Raw genomic sequence first — 14,000 nt, forward strand, 5'->3', positions numbered from 1 at the left:
CCGGAGCGGCTGGTGGATTCAAATCGCTGACTTGAGCGCTTTAACTACTGCGCTACCAGGGCTCCAGGCCTTCTTTCCAAACAGACTATACTTATTTTAAGTAACTTTTTCCTACTTCTTGGCATTTGTGATTTATTGAAAACATTTCTTTGCCTCTCTAGAATTAATCCCATTTATTAAAAAAAAGTAGAGATTTGTTTATTCAACCAATTTTGAGTGCCTGCTAGATGGCTGGCATTGTGTAAAATGCTAGATACAGATATATCCTCTGTTCTCAGAAACCTTACTGTCTAATGGGAGATTCAGATAAATAGAGTATTCATATTGTGTTGTTTTACTGTGATAGTATGATTAGAAGATACTGTGGAAGTCCCTAACCCTAAATTAGGGGGCTAGGGATGTAAGGATAGAGAAAGTAAAGTGTGTGTGTGTGTGTGTGTGTGTGTATGTGTGTGTGTAGGGGAGAAGTGTGATGCTCCAAACAGTGTGAATAGCATTAACCTTTCTTGTCCACAAACTTAACAAGACCAAGGGAGTCTCCGTTATCCAGTAAAAGGTAATAGATGTGACACAGATACTTTAGCTTAGTTTCATTTTGGTGGTCTACTTATGTATTCAGTGGTAGACGACAGTACTGCATGCTGAGTGGGGTGGTAAAAAAAATATATGACACAATTCTTTTGTCAAGGTTTTACAGGGTAGTGAGGGAGACTTACCTGCACGCGTATGCTGTAAAGCAGTAAATCACCGTGGGGAATGGATTTGCGGGTATGGTAGAATGGTGGAGGGTGGTGTGGGGAAACAAAGCATTGTAGACCATAGATCAGGACAGGGATCAGCCGACTTTATCTTTTTCAACTTTACAGGCTATGCAGTGTCTATTGCAACTATTGAACTCTGCTGTTGTAGCATGAAAGAAGCCCCTGACAATAAGTAATAGAATGAGCATGACTGTGTTCCAATAAAATTCTGTTTATGAAAGCAGGAGGCTAACCATAGTTTGCTGATCCCCAGACTAGAGTGAAACCTATGAGAGCTAGAACTTTTTTTGTTCTGTTCTCAGCTGTATCCCACGTCCTAGAGAGTATCTTGTATGTATACAAGTGTCTTGTATATATATGTGTGTGTGTGTGCGTGTGTGTGTATGAATAAAGTTGAGTTGAGTTGATTCTGACTCATGGTGACTCCATGTATGTCAGAGTAGAACTGAGCTCCATAAGGTTTTCAATGGCTCATTTTTCAGAAGTAGATTGCCAGGCCTTTCTTCCAAGGTACCTCTGACTGGATTTTAACTGCCAAACTGTTTTCACCACTCAGGGACCCCTCCATGCATACGTAGTAGGCTCCGAATAATTGTGTTAAATGAACGGAAGTGGAATTAGCCACTGCTCAAATTGGAACTCTGCATTTGTGATTGCTCATTATTGTTTTCTGTAATGCTAGGGTTTAAGTGGCAAAGTAAGCCCAACTCAAGAACCTACCTGTAAAAAATCTCCCTTGTCTTGGAATGCTCACATTCAGTTTTAGATTAATCATGTAGGATTGCTTGGTCATTATTTGAGTAAGTGTTTTTGAATCCTGGAAAGGTTTTCTGATAATGAAACTTTAGTGAATGACAAGCTTATTTCTGGTCAGTTTAAAAGAAGTCACTAGGTAGCTTTTGATTAAAAAAGATGCATCAAGAGCTATTAGATAAATGCACCTTGAAAGTTTTACTTGATCATTAGCATTCCTTTTTATACCTGGAGGGAAAAGTCACTGAAAGAATAAGAGATTTTTCTGTTGTACGGTTTACTTCTAGCTTACCCAACTCATCATATTTGTCCAGTGTTTCAGTGAGGGGACTTCAGCTAATGAGCAAACTGAAAGGTACATTTCACCCTAACAGCCACTAACTATTTTTCAGTTGTGACCCCACAAAGAACACGTTCCCAGCAGAGGGATCTATTTGATTTTTGTATCATTTGTGAAGGCTGTACTTAGAATTTTTTTTTTTCAAGTACACCAATCAGTAGATGCTGAGGTCCTCCTGGACTTCAGCACTGTGGTATAGTTGCATTGTGAAGTTTATATTTCTCTCATACAATTGTATAGTTGTAGGATTGGCCTCTGTGATAAACCGTATCTGGGAATGAAATAGCCTTCTGCTACGGACCTTCCACTTGAAATAAATATTATTTTCTTTATGGAATAAACTCCTACCTACCTACCACTTCCAAAGAGGGATTGGGCTTAGACACCAGGGTTTTGAAAGTAGACAAGGTTTTTGTAAGTCAGGCCTCCATTTCATCATGCTTGGATAACTGCATTGGCCTACCCTCAATTCTCCTTTCTCCGTTCCATTTTATTTTCCATTCCACTCATTACGTTCAGGATTAAATTCAAACTATTTACCTTCTTCTTTGGTCTCTGCACAGCCAACACTGCCTAATTTTTTTCCACCTTCCTACTCACAATAAATAAAACCAGAATGCTCCTTAGAAGCAAAGATGGCAAGACTTTGTCTTGCTTACTTTGAACATGTCATCAGGAAAGGCCAACTCCTAGAAAAGGACATCCTGTTTGGCAGACGGCTGGCCAAAACAAAGGAAAGCCTCAGTCGGATGGATTGACACAGTTGCCACAACGATGGGCTCAAACATCAAAGATCATGAAGACGGTGCAGGACTGGGCAACGTCTTACTGTTATGGATAAGGTTGCCGAGTCATGGCAACTATGACTCATGAAATATGCTGTTTGCTTAGAGGACCTTCCTTACAGAAAGTGAGGTCTCCCACTTCTAAACTGTGAGAATTTTCCAGTCTGCTTATCTGACACTTAATGAGGAAGAAAATGATCTATTTTGAGGGTATACCCTCAAAATTGGATTTAGAATTTTAAATATTATTGGGATTTAGAATTTAAAAATTGACTGGATTTAGAATTAAAGATTTTTTTATTGTGGTAAAATGTTGTTGCTGTTGTTAGGTGCGGTCTAGTCAGTTCTGATTCATGGCGATCCTATGTACAGCAGAACGAAACACCGCTCCATCCTGCACCATCCTCACAATCATTGTTATGCTTGAGCCCATTGTTGCAACCACTGTGTCAGTTCACCTTGATGAGGGTCTTCCTCTTTTTCTCTGACCCTCTACTTTTACCAAGCATGAGGTCCTTTTTCAGAGATTGGTCCCTCAGGATAACATGCCCAAAGTAAGTGAAACGAAGTCTCACCATCTTCGCTTCTAAGGAGCATTTTGGCTGAACTTATTCTAAGACAGATTTGTTTGTTCTTCTGGCAGTCCATGGTACGTTCAGAATTCTTCACCAACACCATAATTCAGAGGCATCACTTCTTTTTCGGTGTAGGTCGCTATGAGTCGGAACCAACTCGATGGCACCTAAAAACAACAAAAAGAAGTAACTGTAACAGAGTTACTTTTTTCAAGGAACCTTGAAAGTTGGATGTGTCGTTTTCTTAAAAACAGTGGTTTAGGGAAAGTGAAAGGAATTTAGAGGGACCTGAGCCATTTTTCTTACAGGTCCTGACTAGTGATTAACATCTTTTGTATTCTACACTTCTATCAATTGTCAATTCTTTTTAATCTTTCAGAGTTGGTTTGTGCTTGTTTTCTGTCTATAATTTCAGCAATCTTTATTGAGTATATCAAGTGCGTAACTTAAAATAATGGAACACATTTTAAAGTGGAGCAGTGGATCAGTATGTTTTTTTGTATTTACAGTGGGATCATGAGACCTGGCCTCAATGCCATTCTGGGACCCACAGGTGGAGGCAAATCTTCGTAAGTGTAACAGAATATTTATATTCTCAAAGCTTTTTCTTTGGCATGTAATGTGCTTTTAAAAATCACTTTTCTGTGAGCAGCTATTTGTTGAGCATTTGCTGCGTATTCAGTCTGGTTCAAGGTGCCGTGGAGACCATGCAGTTGTGTTATATTGGGGTTATGTGTTCAGGACAAGGCAGACTTATTAGGTCCGTCTTACTAATAGGACATGGCACTGTGATAGTCATACAAATGTTGGCCACCTTTTGAGCTAATGGGGAGTTTAAGGAAGGGTGTAAAATTAAAAGAAGGGAGATGGAGCAGCAAGTATAAATGAAAGCTTGAGTCCTGGAGAAAAGAGCAAATTGTCTGTGTTGGCATCACCAAGGCCAGGCATCAGGGAGAGCCTTTAGGTAAACTTCATTTGCGATGTCTGTGCCGTATCAGCCAACAGTGTCTTGCTTTTATGTTTTTGGGCTTTGTCATAGTGTATAGTGAAAAAAGGAAGGTGAGAATTTAAAATGATAAGTAATTCTAGGTAAACCATAGAATTTCTTGACCTGTTAATTTTTTAACTTGAAGCAGAATTTGGATATAGATATGCTGAGACACGTAGCCTTGATTGGAGAAAAAAATGCATATATGTCCTTTTATAGGTTGTTAGATGTCTTAGCTGCAAGGAAAGATCCACATGGATTGTCTGGAGATGTTCTGATAGATGGAGCACCTCGACCTTCCAATTTCAAGTGTAATTCAGGCTATGTGGTACAGGTACGTATTACTGGGCTTGCATTTTAGATTTCTTCTGTTTCTATGTAGGCAAGCACTTTGGCAGACCGTTTAGTGTGCTTCTGATTGATTACATGACATGCTTTGGGAACCAGCCCTTCACAGCCTCCCATAAGATGCAGAGTAGGGTTTAATGAAAAGGAAAGGAGAATGTGGAATATAACCCTTGTAAGGACAACAATATTCATTCTAGTTATCAAGTCATTTCCAAAAGATATTAGTGTTGTACTTTTTTGTACCTTTTCTCTGTCCTTCCCCTAACTTGTTATTGTTGTTGTTAGGTGCCATCGAGTTGGTTCCAACTCATAGTGACTCTATCGGACAGAGTAGAACTGCCCCATAGTGTTTCCAAGGAGCAGCTGGTGGATTTGAATTGCTGACCTTTTGATTAGCAGCCGAGCTCTTAACCACTATGCCACCAGGGCTCCAAGCTTAGAAGGATGTTTTTGCAAATCCTTGTACAGAGCAATCTGGAAAAGTCTGCTGGTAGCAATCATAATTTTCTGTGTTCATTTGAGTGTACAGATAAGAGATGAAAATTATTCCATCAGGCTTTGCATCTGCATAAGGAGTTCTTGTAATTTGTATAACTGAAAGTTAATCATTAAGTAGTATGTTATTTTTGTGGGTTAAGTTTCATATACTAAAGAAGGAGGGTACTAGAAAAGACTCTACCTTGTTAAAATACCATTTTGTCTTAAGGATGATGTTGTGATGGGAACCCTGACAGTGAGAGAAAATTTACAGTTCTCAGCAGCTCTTCGGCTTCCGACAACTATGAAGAATCGTGAAAAAAATGAACGGATTAACAAGATCATTCAAGAGTTAGGCCTGGAGAAAGTGGCAGATTCCAAGGTAATGTGGAAAAAACTGACCGTATCATGGCCAGCAAATAGGACCTCATCTGTATGCATAGTGTAACTCTTATTCAGAAGTTTTCTATTATGTGTATGGTCAAAAGTGACTGCTTTCTGTAACAATGAGAAAAGTTATTAGTAACAGAAATTAACTTGGAAAAATCTAACAATGATTGAGTCTTGGAAATGAAGTGTGGCTCTATGGTCTAGTATGTAAAAGTGTTCCTTAGGAAAGATACCCTTTGCATATGCTATAGCTCTTGATCTTTCCCCCACCCCAGTTGGTTAAGTCATAATCTCATTTGATATCTTTGTACTAACTTTCCTTCTTCCTGTTTTCTTCTTTCCCCTTCCAGTTTTTCTTGTCCTCCAAGGGACTTTGTTCTGTTGCTTTTGAGGTATATTTCTGGAGTTGATAAATGACTAGAATCCAAAAGTTTTTGCTTTATATGTTTCACCTTACTATAAATCAGCTTCCAAAATTATATCCAGTCAAATTAGGGCATATTTCTAATTTGTGTAGCATCCAAGTTCCTTTTCTATAGCCTTTCTTTTGTCAGTTTTGTCTCCCATCCTTCTCTTCGTCTCTCCCTTTCGCGTGCCAGTATTTATTTACAGACTGCTGTGTACCAGGCTGTAGTCTAGGTTTTAGGGATAAAATGGAGAAAACAGAAAAAAAGTAACTCCTGCTTCTGTAGGTTATGGAAAATCAGGAAAAAGAAAAGAGATGAATAAATTAACCTTACAGTTGATTAATAGGTATGGAAGATTTGCTGAGAAGACATTTGAAACCGTAGGTAGAAATGAGCTTTATAGATTGTGATGGCTACGGTTTAATGCCCCTGTAATATCGCTTCTTCAGAGGCAATGAAGAATGGGACTATTCTATTGGCTGCTGCTTCATACGACAGTCTTTTGTGTGATGTATATTTTGCTGTATTTTTTTGGAAGAATATTTTGAGATGCTACCATTTATCATTTGTTTTTGTTTTATGAGTGATTGAGTTTCCTTTGCTTTGCTGTTTTTGTCTTTGTATTTGATTTTTGTCTTTCCAGTAAGGTACTTTCTTCTAGTTTGCTGTTTGCGTTTAGACAGTCATTGCTGTAAGTTGCTTGCTTTGATTTACAGGGGAAACATATTGAAGTCATAGTAACTGTTTTCCAAGAACTGGTTTATGTAATTGATTGAAACAATACGTTTTTAAAAATCTCTTTATGAAATTATTAAACATAACAAAGATGTAGAGAAAGCAGTATGATTACTATTGAAAAAAAGAAAAAAAAAATCTTCTTGTCGAGTCAGTTCCGACTCATAGCAACCTTATAGGACAGAGTAGAGCCGCCCCATAGGGTTTCCAAGGAGCAGCTGGTGGATTCGAACTGACAGCCTTTTTGGTTAGCAGCCAAACTCTTAACCACTGCATCACCAGGGCTCTATATACTGATGTAATTGTAGTATGATTACTAATACCATTCACCTACATTTCCAGTTAACATCATATCTCCTAATTGCTTTATCTTTCTTAAGTATTTTAAAGAAAGGTATATCATGATATTTCATCCATGAATACTTATTATACATCTGTAAAAAATAAGATTTGCCTACCTTACTACAGTACCATTATCATCTAACAAAATGAACAATCTCTTAATAAAATCTATGTTGAGCCGATATTTATTCATACTTCCTAAATTATATTTAAAATGTGTTTTATAGCTTGTTCTTAATAGGATCCAATCAAGGGCCATACATTGCATTTGCTTGTTATATTTCTAAAGACTCTTAATATAAGAGTTGTTTCCTGCCTTTTGCCTCCCCAAAACCTTCCTGCCTCCCCTAGACCCTCACATCGACACTGATTTGTTGAAAAGACTGGACCAGTTGCCCTGTAGAATATTCCACCTTCTGGTTTTATATGAAAGAATGAGGCAGATATTCTGCAGTGAGGTGGGGTGTTGACAGGGTCCCTTTGGGAAGCCTGTGATGATTTAAGAAGGGCTGATGTCAAGAGACAGAAAGGGCCGCATAAACTGGAGACCGCAACAGCCTGACACCAGAAGAACTAGATGGTGCCCGGCTACCACCAATGACCGCCCTGACAGGGAACACAACAGAGAGTCCCTGTTGGAGCAGGAGAAAAGTGGGGGGCAGAACTCAAATTCTAGTGAAAAGACCAGACTTAATGGGCTGACTGAGACTGGAGGAACCCAGAGAGCATGGCCCCCAGACTGTCTATCACCCCAGCACTAAAACCATTCCCAGAGCCAACTCTTCAGTCAAAGATGAGACTGGACTATGGGACATAAAATGATACTCGTGAAGAGTGTGCTCAAGTAGGTACGTGAGACTAAATGGGCAGCTCCTGTCTGTGAGATGAGAAGGCAGAGAGGGTCAGGAGCTGGTTGATGGACATGGGAAATCAGGGGTGGAAAGGAGGAATGTGCTGTCACAGTATAGGGACAGCAATTAGGGTCACATAACAATATTTGTATAAATTTTTGTATGAGAGACAAACTTGAACTGTAAACTTTCACTTAAAGTACAATAAAATAAAATCAAAAAGAAAAAAAAAAGAGAAGGGTTGATGTGGTGTGGTAGGAAGTGGGCTTTCCTGGCTGCCAAGCCCACTTTTTCTTCTAAGTCTACTTCAGGACTTTTTTTGGGGAGGTGGTATAAGAAGACTAATAAATAATAAATGCTTTTACCACCGTTTCCTCTCCTGTCTTTATCTCCCTTTTGAATCTGTGATTTCACTATGTCAGGGCCATATCTTTTAGTGTTCTAACTTACTATCCTAAAACTAAATATTTGACTTGTTAAGGAATACAAGTATAGAACTGTTAAAAGCATGGGTTTCATATCAGGCTCAGTCACTTACTAACTCTGACCTGAGCCTCAGTTTCTGTGTCTGATAAAAGAGAAACCAACTTGGTAAAATTGTTTACTGTTCAGAATAAATGAGAATAATGAGGAAAATGCCCCTTAGAGGGCTGGCACATGTTTCACATCCAACAGTAGTGGTTGTGGATGTTATTGTTAATGATGTTGATACTTGTGTTATAGGTTGGAACACAGTTCATCCGTGGTGTGTCTGGAGGAGAAAGAAAAAGGACTAGTATTGGAATGGAGCTTATTACTGACCCATCCATCTTGTTTTTGGATGAGCCCACAACTGGCTTAGACTCGAGCACAGCAAATGCTGTCCTTTTGCTCCTGAAAAGGTAAATGCTATGGGAACTTTAATTCACCAAATATCTGAACACATACTGTGTACCAGGTGTTATTCTTGGTGCAGAAGATTCAGCAGTAAGCACAACAGATGAAAATCTCTTTTTTATGGTGGAGGGAAACGGTCAATAAATGAATGCTAAGTGTTATTGAGAAACATGAAGCAGGGCAAGAGCATAGAGAAGAGCAGCTGTGGCAGGAATGGGTGTACTATTTTATACAGCAGGGTGGTCAAGGAAGACCTCAGTGATGTGACATTTGAGCTGTATGAAGTGAGCGAGACCTGGATATTCAGGAGAAGAGAGTTCTAGTTAGAGACAGCCAGTGACCCCAAGGGAGAGCATGCCTGATGTGTTTGGAACATCAGAGAGACCAGATGGATTGGACCCCGTGACCCAGAGGTTATAGAGGTTGGTTAGTATAGATATAAGCTGGAATTGATTGGGTGGACAGAGATTATATAGGCCTTGTAAGCCACTGGGTGGTGAAAATAGTTTGCACTTGGCCACTAACTGAAAGGTTGGTGGTTTGAATCCACCCTCGGCACCATGGAAGAAAGGCCTGACTATCTACTTGTGTAAGAAAACCCTATGGGATGCAGTTCTGCTCTGAAACACGTGAGGCTGCCATGAATTGGAATTGACTCGACGGCAATGGGTAGGCCACTGTAAGAACTTTGCTTTTGATTGTCACTGGGTGGCATGAGAAGCTTTTAGAGAGTTTTAGAACAGAGTGAAGATTGTATAATTAGGCAAGGGTGAGTGCGAGGAAACCAGTAAGGAGGCTGTTTGTGACAGTTCAGTTGAGATACAATGGAGGCTTTCACTAGGATGGTAGTGGTGAGGTGGTGAGGAGTGATTGGATTGAATACACTCTGAAGATAGAACCAACAGGATTAGCTCATGCATTGGTTGTGGGGTGAGATTACTGGGTGAGTGACTCCTGAGATTTGGAGACTGAAGCTGAAAGAGCAGAGTAAAAGGAAGACAGTTTCATTTTATCAAGAAAGAAGACTGCAAGGAACATGTTTAGAAGAGAAATTACAGAAGTTCCATTTGAACATATTTTTTCTTAAGTAATTTTTAAAAATAGTTTCAAACTTAGACAAAAGTTACCAGAATAGTACAAAGAAATCTCATGTCCCCTCACCTAGACTCCTCAACTGTTTTAGTGCATTTGTGCCTTTTCCTCCCCACCCCTTACATAATCTTTTTCTGACATAACTCCAAAAAGCAACCCCCAATCAGGAAGTCAACACTGATGTCATCACTGCCTTTCACTATAGACTCCACGGAATGTAGACTCCTCACCAGCTATCCCAGCAGTGTGTCTTTTTCCTTTCTGGCTCAAGATCCTCTCCATGAACACATGCCTTTTCAGACTCTGCCTCAGTCTTTCCCTGTTCCTCATGTCCTTGACAGTCCTTGACAACTAACATTTTGTAGGGTGAACTTCAGACTGGATCCATCCAATGTTTCCTCCTGACCATACTCAGGCCATGACTCAGGGATACCTCAGAGGTTGCACAATTTTTTTTTCTTTTTAATTGTACTTTATGTGAAGGTTTACAGAACAAATAGTTTCTCATCAGTCAGGACACACACTGTTCCATGACACTGGTCAGCAACCCTGCGACATGTCAACCCTCTCCCTTCTCGACCTTTATTTTTAGGTTGCACAATTTGAACCTCTCACCACTGGTGGTGATAACTTCGATCACCTAGTTGTGTAGGTGTCTGGTGGGTTTCTCCACTATAAAATTACTATTTTCCACTTTGTAATTGATTAGTATATTGTGGAGATAATCTGATATCTTTTCAATATCCTGTTCCTCAACAAATTTCCACCCACCAGTTTAGCATACCCTGACGACTCCTGCCTATATCAACTACTGGTATCATGGTGGCTAAATGGCGATTTTCTCTTTCCATCACTCTTTCTACATATATTAGCTAGCATTCTACAGTATGAAAGAGGTTTTCTGTCTTCCCTATTTATTTACTCATGTTACTGTTTTTTTCATTGGATTATAGTCTGTTACTTGTATTTCTTTATTTATTATTAAAAATTTTTTTAGATTTATTTTAGTGATTAAATTAACCTTGATTTGGCCAGTGGAAGCCCCTTCAGTCTGGCTTTGTGTCCTTTTGACATATCCCTATTATTCTTCAAGTGTTTCTCTACTTTATGGTTAGCAAGATGTTCCAGGCTCATCTTGTAATTTTTCCATGTTAGGTCTTTCTCCAAAAAGTCCTGGTTCCTTCTAATGTACTTAAGTGTTTAGAAAAGCAATATCTGGATTCTTAGTGTGTTCACTGCTACCTGTGATGTCTTTGCTTCTAAGCTCTCTCAGCAGATAGAGCTAGGAAATAAACACACACAGACATACATTTGTGTGTGTATGTGTGTAATATATATATATTATAAAAAGACACACCTGCACACCTATCTATAACTATTGCTGTATCTGTCAGTACACATATATTTAAAAACACATGAGTTCATAATAACATTTCCAGTTCCACTCTAACATCTTAATGTTCTTTTTAGTCTTCACCCTTTCAGTGTTTGCAAATGCATTTTGGACAGTGAGAAACTTGGCTCCCATTATTATCTCAATGTTTACTTACTTGCTCAGCGAATGAACTTGTTTGCTCCATGTAACCAGTCTCCCAATCACTGTTTACCCCCTCTGTGCATTACTGCCGGGACCCTCCAGCTGTCCCACTTTTTAAGCTGCCAGGCCCACCATCTTCACGTGGTACCCTCTCCCTATCATTTCCTGGCTTCCTCTGCTGCCCATGCCTTCGTCAGCAAGCCTCTGCTAGGAGGAAAAGAAGAGGGAAGATGGGAAGGAAAGGCCTATTTTAGACATCTTAAGTTTGAGTTATCAACTACTCCTGTAAAGATGCTGAGTAATAATAGGCCTGGAGTTCAAGCTCAGTTAGAGAATACATCCATGGTTTTTATATTTTCTATAACTCTGTTAGCAGTGTTCATTAGAGAATGATTAATTGATATGGAATACTGTAAATATTTTCTTTATGTTTTGGACTAGTTAGAGTACCAACATCCTTAAGCACACAGTAGGTGCTTAGAAAATGCTTAAATCGAAGTGATTCTTCTCACAAAATGTTTTACAATGATGATTCTGGCCTTTTTCTGCTACCCATAGGGTAGTTTAGCGGTGCTTTGACTATGGAATTAGACCAGGGATCACATCCCTGCTCTGTTCCATACTAACTGGACCAGTTGCTTAACCTCTAAGCCTCATCTATAAAATGAAGGTAAAAATAATATTGGTACTGCCTCATAACAATATTGTGAAGATTTAAAGGAAGTTATCTATAAAGCCTTTAGCCAGAGACATAGTAAATACTCAGTAATTATGAGGGCAGGAGGGTGAAAACCGACTCCTAAAGAGTCAGATAACTTAAATGATCAGTGAAAAAGGGGCGTTCCCATTGTTTTCATATTTAGTTAATAATAAGTTCTCAAACATGAGTATAGTTACAGATTACCTGGGGTGCTTGTTAAAAATATGGATTCTGTAGACCTACTCTCAGAAATTCTAATTCAGTAGGTCTGAGGAGAATGTCCTGGAATCTGCAGTTTTAATAAACATTGATTCTGGACGATCCATGCACCAAACTTTAAGAAATCCTCATCTTTAACAAAAGCATTGAATTTAGGTTTCCTAAATATCAGGTGGAGCCCTGGTGGCGTGATGGTTAAGAGCTCGGCTGCTAACCAAAAGATCGGCAGTTCGAATCCACCAGCCACTCCTTGGAAACCCTATGGAGCAGTTCCGCCCTGTCCTATAGGGTCGCTGTGAATCAGAACTGAGTCAAAGGCGCGTAACAAGAACAACAACTATCAAATAGGAACCCTCGTGGTACAGTAGTTAAGCGCTTGACTGCTAACTGAAAGGTCGACAGTTCGAACCCACCAGGTGCTCTGCAGGAGAAAGATGTGGCAGTCTGCTTTCGTAAAGATTACAGCCTTGGCAGCGCTATGGGGCAGTTCTGCTCTGTCCTATAGGGTTGCTATGATGGCAATGGGTTAACTATCAGGTAGATATTATGAAATGAGAAGTTAATAAGAGAAAATCATGATGAACCAGGAACAGATGATCCAAAGGCAGGACTAAAGTATTTTACCAAGAGGTGCCAGTTTCAGATGTTTAATGATTTATTATTTTCTCATTTTTAACTTAGGATGTCTAAACAGGGACGGACAATCATCTTCTCCATTCATCAGCCTCGATATTCCATCTTCAAGTTGTTTGATAGTCTCACCTTACTGGCCTCTGGAAGACTAATGTTCCATGGGCCTGCTCAGGAGGCCTTGGGCTACTTTGCATCAGCTGGTATGGTTGACTTTTTCATGCAGTAAAATCCTTCATAGATAGTATCCTGAGAGTGAACAGAGGAGAGTTGACAGGAGTGCTATTTAATCTTTGGGTAGAAGTAGCATGGTATTTTACCACCCCAGTGTGGTGGTAGAATATTTCTTCATTTTGCAGTGCTTGATTCTTGTTTAGATCTCTTTCCTGTCCTATTTGAGTATGCATGAATATGTATATAAGTATTTTTACTGGGCCTATACCTATTCTACTTCCCAGTTATGGTGACCTTTTTCTAAAAATCCAATAATTGTTATGTTGGCCTCATAGTCAGTTATTCTGTCGCTTGAATATGATTAATACCCCCAAATCATTGTCTTCTTGATCGTATAACAAATCAGGCTTTATCATTTTTCTCCCTTGCTCATGATGTTGGTCTGCCTTGATGAGGATTCATCATGTTACTGAATTTTCTAGTAACATTGGATTGCAGATTTAGGCCTTGAGTGGGTGTGAGTGACCTGTCAGTCATTTGAATGGCCAGTCATAAATCTGGCTTTGATGGCCAGCTTTTCTGACTATTCTGAACCTCTTGGTTCTTTCTATTTCAAATGGAAATGTTTGTGTTTGTGTGTATGTGTTGTGAGTGTGTGTGCGTGTGTGTGTGTGTTTTATGGGTCACTGTGCAATCTGCTTCATTTTAGAAATATTTGGGTATGATTATAGTTGATACTCCCTGATCCTAAGAAGGAAACCCTGGCAGTGTAGTGGTTAAGCGCTAAGGCTGCTAACCCAAAGGTCGGCAGTTTGAATCCACTAGGCGCTCCTTGAAAACCCTATGGGGCAGTTCTACTCTGTACTATAGGGTTGCTATGAGTCAGAATTGACTCGATGGCAATGGGTTTGGTTTTTTCTTGACCCTGAGTATAGTTTCAAATAGTCACTAACTAGTTTTCTTAATTTGCTGTTGTTTGATGTCTGTCCTTTAAAATAATCAAGTATACATGGATCTAGG

At 39.4% G+C, this 14,000-nt stretch overlaps 1 protein-coding gene across 2 annotated transcripts in view; it reads left to right on the forward strand.

The window, feature by feature from the left end:
* The window catches only part of ABCG2 (ATP binding cassette subfamily G member 2 (JR blood group)), an 81,089-nt gene that overhangs the window by 42,634 nt on the left and 24,455 nt on the right, over nucleotides 1–14,000 (forward strand). For both annotated transcript variants that reach the window (XM_023725100.1, XM_023725099.1), the window contains exons 3-7: nucleotides 3,724–3,783; nucleotides 4,422–4,536; nucleotides 5,257–5,409; nucleotides 8,476–8,633; nucleotides 12,858–13,009. In XM_023725100.1, coding sequence (XP_023580868.1) covers nucleotides 3,724–3,783; nucleotides 4,422–4,536; nucleotides 5,257–5,409; nucleotides 8,476–8,633; nucleotides 12,858–13,009 — 638 coding nt within the window. The remainder of the gene's footprint in view (nucleotides 1–3,723; nucleotides 3,784–4,421; nucleotides 4,537–5,256; nucleotides 5,410–8,475; nucleotides 8,634–12,857; nucleotides 13,010–14,000) is intronic.

Source organism: Trichechus manatus, unplaced genomic scaffold (assembly GCF_000243295.1).
Source record: "Trichechus manatus latirostris isolate Lorelei unplaced genomic scaffold, TriManLat1.0 scaffold00286, whole genome shotgun sequence".
Lineage (NCBI taxonomy): Eukaryota > Metazoa > Chordata > Mammalia > Sirenia > Trichechidae > Trichechus > Trichechus manatus.